At 49.8% G+C, this 7069-nt stretch overlaps 1 protein-coding gene across 1 annotated transcript; it reads left to right on the top strand.

Moving 5' to 3' along the window:
- The first annotated feature begins 363 nt into the window (after nucleotides 1–363).
- LOC144771726 (uncharacterized) lies at nucleotides 364–2344 on the top strand. The gene is made up of 2 exons (XM_078656044.1): nucleotides 364–913; nucleotides 1189–2344. The coding sequence occupies exons 1-2, from the start codon at nucleotides 493–495 to the stop codon at nucleotides 2172–2174; spliced, it is 1407 nt and encodes a 468-aa protein (XP_078512170.1). The 5' UTR covers nucleotides 364–492; the 3' UTR covers nucleotides 2175–2344.
- Nucleotides 2345–7069: the final 4725 nt, after the last annotated feature.

Here is a 7069-nt window from a genome sequence, read left to right as displayed (position 1 = left end):
GTCGGCATCGGTAATGTGAATCGGTACGTACCGAATCATCACGGACCGAATCGGAAAGTACCGATTCGCCTACCACCGAATCGGAACTAGCCGAATCGGCTACCACCGAATCGGAACTAGCCGAATCGGCTACCACCGAATCGGAATCAGCCGAGTCGGAAAAATCAGAATCGGCTATTACCGATTCGGAGGTATGAAAACACACCCATGGCCAAAAAGCCCATAGGAATGCATTGAAGAAACCGATTCGGCTATCTCCGAATCGGATGATACCGATTCGGATTTTACCGAATCGGTAATATCCGATTCGGAGATAGCCGAATCGGCAAAAGCCGCTTCGGCCAATGAGGTGGCTCCCCCTCCCCCTCCCAAACAGGGAGTGGCAACCCTGGCAGGTGCAGCCAATTAAGAACTTTCTGGAGAGCCAGCCTGAGCTGAGCAGTCACAGTTAGCAGCAGTGGGAGTAGGAGGTAGTGAACTGTTCAGACCAAGATGGCAAACCAGAGTGAGAGCCAGAAGTCCAGCCAGAAGAGGAAGCCTAAGTTCAGCAGCACCGAGCTGCAGGTGTTGGTTGAGGAGGTGGTGAGGGTGCACCGGCAGCTATTCGGAAAGCTGTCCCTCAATGTGCCAGAAAGCACCAAGAGGAGGCTCTGGAGCGATATCGGTCAGAAGGTCAACGCTGTGGGTGTCACCCCCAGGTCCCTGGATGAGCTGAAGAAGCGCTTCTACGACATCCGCAGCCTGACCAAACGGAAGATGGCAGAGATCCAGAAGCAGGCTGGAGTCACTGGTGGTGGCAGGAACCCGGCGCCACCCCTCACCGAGCTGGAGGAACTGGTCTCCAGCACCATTGAGAGGGAGAGCGTGACCGGAATTGGGACCCTGGACAGCTCAGCCAGAGCTACAGCTACAGGTAAGAGGCATGCGCATCAGGACACACCCTACCAGACACCTCCCCATTAGACACAATGCATAGCCAAACCCCAGCACAGTACTGCAACCAACATACAAGAGACAAGCATCATGGTACATCCAGTCAGCAGTAGGTATCAAAATATGGCAGTGCAGAATCACAAGACATGAAACAGTGGAACACATTCTACGGAGATGCTAGGACATGTGGAATGCTTTAATTGTACTGACTGTAATACATCGGTACTCTATTTACAAATGCTTCTTTGTACCTAGGGGCACCATCAGGCGGACAAACACTGCCAAAGGAGGCAGCAGCACCATCTACCACTGCACTCGCAGGGCCGAGCACGAGTCAGGCTGCCGAGGAGGAGGAGGAAAACACCATAGGCCTGGATATTGAGGGAGACCTGGAAATTGACTTTGATGCACTTCACTCCCCACAAATGCAAAGCACACCCTCCTTGCAATTCTCCCCAGAGAACTCCCCGACAAGGGAGCTCTTTCCACCTACACCAGCTCCTGCCACTGTGGCTCCAGTACACCCTGTCCTGGGAGCAGGGGCTCAGGCCCCGGCCAGCACCACACCCCCACCAGTGGCACCCCAGCCCACGCAGCAGGCGGGCAGCAGCAGTACCCGGCGCCGTGCCATTCCCACCACTGCAGACCCAGCACGGGAGGCCAGTGTGTTCCGGGGCCTCGAAGGCAATATGGTGAAGATCCAAAGGCAGCAGGCGAAATCCATCATGGCATGCCAACGCCAGCTCCTGCAGCACAACCTGCAGATGGGGGAAATGGTGAAAGGATTTCAGGCCTTTGTGGCTTCCAACAAGGAGGCAGTAGCAGGTTTAGGCAGGCTAACCACTGCCATCACACAGTTATGTGGCAGAATGGAGGAGCAAGAGGTGGTGCGCAGGCGGGATGCCCGGGTGCAGAACCGCTCCTTGAGCCGCCTTGCTGCAGCAACGGCACAACTCTGTCAGCGTGGTGCCAACATGGAGTCTAGTCTCGCTCAAAATACCGCAGAGTTGACAAGGGGAATGGCCCGCATCACGACAGCAATGGAGGCCTTGATCATCTCTAACACTGCCGCAAATCCTGCCCTGGACCTGGGGGATGCTGGGGACAGCAGCAGCCGCAGCAGCCCGGCCAGCGCTGCGTCAGAGCCACGCAGGAGCACCAGGCGCTCCGCAGATGCCGCTGGTCATTCTGAAGGGGGTGAGGGACACCACAGTGGGGCTGCAAAGCGCTCAAAGAAATAGCCTAGCAAGGGCGGGTGAGGCAACCTGGACCCTAGACTTTTGTTTTCATTGACATTACACCTTTTTTTTGTTGCACATCAGTGCAGTAACTGTGTAGCAACAGTATTAAAAATTGCTTATTCAACACAACCATTCACCTGTCTGTGCATTTGTACTCACTCAGAAATAGTTTGCTGTTATCTCCTCACGTCTATGTCTCCCATCACTTGGCGTACACACCCCAGCTGGCTGTGTTAGTGGCACAGCTTCGTCGTCATCATGGTCCTCGTAGTCACTCAACTCCACCTCAGTGCCCTTCTTCACCGCAAGGTTGTGTAACATTGCACAGACAGCTATGATTTTGCAACAGGTGATGGGGGTGTACTGCCTTGCACCTCCACTCTTGTGCAGGCATCTAAACCTGCTTTTCCAGATGCCGAATGTCCTTTCCACAACATTCCTGGTGCTTTTGTGGGCACGGTTATACCTCCTTTGGCTGGGTGTAGAGGGGTTGAGGTAGGGGGTGAGAATGAATGAACGGAGGGCATATGCACTGTCGCCTAGAAGGAAAAGGGGTAAAATTACTTACATGCATACATGTATTTCACTTTGCTGTTTTTGGTTATGGGGGGCTGATGATGTGTCTCACCTAGGAGGTATCCTTCTCCAAATTCCCCAGCCATCAGCCGTGCATAGATGCCGCTCTGTTGGAAAATGTAGGAGTCGTGGGTACTACCCGGAAATTTTGCTACCAGGTCTGTGATGATGCATTTCGCATTGCAGATCACCTGTACGTTGATGGTGTGAGTGGACTTCCGATTGCGGTAGATGTATTCTGTGTCAGATGGTGGGCAAATCGGAATGTGTGTGCCGTCTATGCAGCCAATGATGTGGGGGAATCTTGCCATCTGGTAAAAGTCTGCTTTGGTCTGTACAAGTTCTGCCTGGGTTGCAGGGAAGGAAATGTAGTGGGCCATCCTCTGGATCATGGCATCAAGGAACTTGTGGAAGAACCTTGACAGGCTGCTCTGGGTCACCCCTCCTGCCACAGCGACTACACTTTGGTAGCTGCCAGACGCCAGCAGGTGTAGGCAGCATAGCACCTGCACCTGCACAGGGATTGCGTGTGCCCTTGGGGTGGGGTGCTGCAACAGGGGTTGGAGGTCCCTAATGAGGTCTGTGATGGTCTCTGAGTCCAGCCTGTACCGCTGTAGGATCTCTGCATCTGTCAGCATGACCAGGGTGATACGTTGTCTGTATACCTGCTCCTCTCTTTGCCATTCCCTCTCTCCTTGCTGCTGTAGCCGTAGCCGCCTCGCTATGACATAAAAAGCTGCCATCCTGCAAGTTGCAATGCATTTTGGGGCTGTTTTTATGGGTTGGAGTTGGTTACCACCTGATCGTAATCCATGGTAATTGCCGAGTGGATTCTACCGATTTTGAGCCAAAATCGGTGTTTCTGTGTCTCCCTACATCTCCCCATCTGTCCGAAGCGGGGATTTTCCCGATCGGTGAATCTACCGAATTGGTAGGTTCTCCGATTTGCCTTCTGTCCGATTCGGTGTCTCTACCGAATCGGTACATGCACCGAATCGGCTTATGTCCGAATCGGTGTCACTACCGAATCGGTACATGCACCGATTCGGCTTATGTCCGATTCGGTGTCACTACCGATTCGGTACATGCACCGATTCGGCTTATGTCCGATTCGGTGTCACTACCGAATCGGTACATGCACCGATTCGGTGTTTGCATCCGATTCGGTGTGTTACCGATTCGTACTGTATCCGATTTTCGGTATGTACGTATCGCATTCTTTTACATTCGGTAATCATTCCGATTAGGTTTTCGCTCCCATTTGTACTTTTTTTTGTGCCCTACATCTCGATGCCAGTATACCGATCGGTAAGGGCCCAGATTCGGTATTTTCGGCCGTTACCGATCGGTAACGGCCTACCTACATCGGGCCCTTAGTCATTTCTGACCAGAGGGGAAATGTACACTTATGGCTAATGGAACATACAAAAAAAATACTAGATAATGTAAAGAGTATTACAAAAAAATATGAAATATGTAATTGGCACTGTATTGCTCAGGAGTGTGAGAGAAAAAACACACATACACATTAAAAGACATGAACCAAAGATTAATATGGCCTTTTGAATGAAGCATACCATCATTGTAAATGCATATAATTATAATTAAATGGATATAATTAAAATTAAACTCATAGCATGTCGCTTCCTCTGCATATAGTAGGAGGTGACATTGCCATACATGCCTTCAGAATATGAACATGACCTTGGAGAAAGATTAAAGGCACTAGAATCCTACACTGGCCATGTTCTGTGTGTAAATCTGTCATTTTTTGTATCTGTTGTTGTGTGAATTTGCCCGTTTACATTTCCTTTGCATGCTGAAATTCATGAATAACACTACAGGATATGAAAGACATGGGGCCATATTCACAAGGAGCTATCGCCAAATTAACGGCACTTTATTGCAGCCAAAGTCGTGATAAATTTACCTCCCCATTCACAAGCTGGTGCTAACAGCCCACAGCACCAGTTTACCCGCGATAGCAGCTGCAAAAAACATTGCCACAGAGAACCCCCGCAACTATCGCTAATGAGATGCAGAGGAGGCGTTCCTGTGCAAAAACCAGCGACAACACAACACTTCAACATTCACAATGACTGCCAGATCGGCAATAAGAACACAGAACACGCGATAAGGCGCATTACCTGCTCTGACCTGGTGTAAAGTCGGACCACAGCCTGCACCACAAAAGGGAGCCCAGCCCACAGCCACACCTGAAGGGCAACAGATGCCATGGAGCAGCTGAACATGCAGCACGGACACCCAAGAGTGCCACAACACCCACTAACACCACATCCAGGCCCACAACCCCCCCCCCCCCCAGGCCCAACCCTGGACCAAGAAACTGCACACCAACATCAGGAATCCCAAAATAATTATTTTGCCTGATGTTGCACAAGCAGGAAAATCAACATACATGCGTGGCCAGAAAATGGAGAATTAGTCATACAGCAATGCAACCACCAACACAAAACACCGTACAAACAAAGGCCAAAACATCAATTCGGAGGAGTCCTAGCGGGTCCTCACTGGACAATCCGTAGGACACAGCCTGGAAGACTAAATCCAGGAGAAGAAGGTGTGCCATGCGCCCAACAAAGGAAAGAGAGGGAGAGAGTGACGGAGAGAGCCGGAGTGAGATTGCACAAGCAGCCCAAGGCCTTGCAGGGCACCTCGCTCCACATGTCAACAATTGTGTGTATTGCCATCCATACCCCATGAGCCCAAGGCCGTGTCCAAATCTCAGCGTCAAAGCCACATCACATTCCGAAAACGCAAGTAGCAGTTAAACAAACAACAGGGATGAAAGCTCCATTGTCCCAATGCAGAAGGTGGGAGGACACCTGCACATCTGACCTAGTCCGGAATGCGCCTGGAACACCTTGAGAGAGATGCCATGGCAGATGTGAACCACTCTCACACCACGCATTGTGCAAATGAACTAGCTGACTCATCCACACCCCACACAAAAATGCCATGCCTTAGGGACCACCGCATGGGATGCCCTTGACACACACGGAAACAGCAACCCATTCAACCCAACGTTGCACACACATTCGAATCATTGCCCAGAGCTGTGGCATATCTGTGAATTGTTGGCTCTTAGAAGCCATCAATATTTGTCTTCCTCTCGCCCAAAAGAATACAATTATTCACAAATCACCTGCCCCTTGGTATAATGTGACATTGCGTCTTCATAAATCTCGATGCAAAAAATTGGAACGGGCCTGGAGAAGGGATTACTCCGTATCGGCCGGTCTTATTTATAAAACAGAATTAAAGCTATATCATAAAGCCTGTGCCCAAACTAGAGCTTCTTATGCTAACAAAATAATTACCGAAGCTTTTAATAAATCTAAAGGTACTATTCAATGTGGTCAGAGATCTTGCTGGAGCACAGACTACTGCCACTCCCCCCCCCTCTCTCAAACAGCAAATGTGACGAACTCGCCCAGTATTTCACCTCAAAGATTGAGATTATCTATCAAGATATCGCTGCCCTGGATGCCAGAAATGCCTTGTCAAATTTACCTCCTATTTTGGAAAACAGTGTAGACTTTTCACCCTCTGGCACTGCCCTAGTTTCACCGTCTGCCTCTCTTCTAAACTGGCCAGATCTTTGCCCTTCTACTCTATCCGAGATCCTGAACACTGTCAAATCAGGTTCTCCATTAGATCCTTTACCTATTTCGATCTTGCGCAAATTGGAACTCTCTCAACTTACTACTATTTGCGCCTTGCTAAATTCCTCATTAAGCTCTGCTACTGTTCCTAGTTGTTGGAAGCACGCCATGGTTACTCCGCTATTAAAAAAACCAACTGCGGATCCCAATGTTGCTTCTAACTTTCGTCCGATTTCTTTATTGCCCGCTTTTTCAAAAATTCTTGAGAGGCATATCCATTCATCCGTTTCTCAATTTGTGGCAACCAACAATCTTTTACATTTCTCTCAATCTGGTTTTCGTCCAGGTTTCTCCACGGAGACCACTCTTCTTGGAGTGACGGAAAATCTCCGGCTGCTACTGGATCGAGGGGAAACGGCTGCACTGATATTGCTCGATCTCAGTGCAGCCTTTGATACTGTTTCCCATAGTATACTCCTAAAAAATCTTGCTTCCTTTGGCATTGGCGGAAAAGCCCTTGGGCGGCTTACATCTTTTCTCACGAACCGGACTTTTCAGGTTTTCTCTCATACGTCTACATCTAGTACGTATGCCTCTCCTTATGGTGTGCCCCAGGGTTCTATTCTTAGCCCACTGCTTTTTAATCTTTATGTTGTTCCTTTGGCCCACATTGCACACCGCTCCGGTTTAAAT

Source organism: Lissotriton helveticus, chromosome 8 (assembly GCF_964261635.1).
Source record: "Lissotriton helveticus chromosome 8, aLisHel1.1, whole genome shotgun sequence".
Classification (NCBI taxonomy): Eukaryota; Metazoa; Chordata; class Amphibia; order Caudata; family Salamandridae; genus Lissotriton; species Lissotriton helveticus.
The sequence above is the reverse complement of the archived record's forward strand: the minus strand, read 5'-3'. Positions and strand labels throughout refer to the sequence as shown.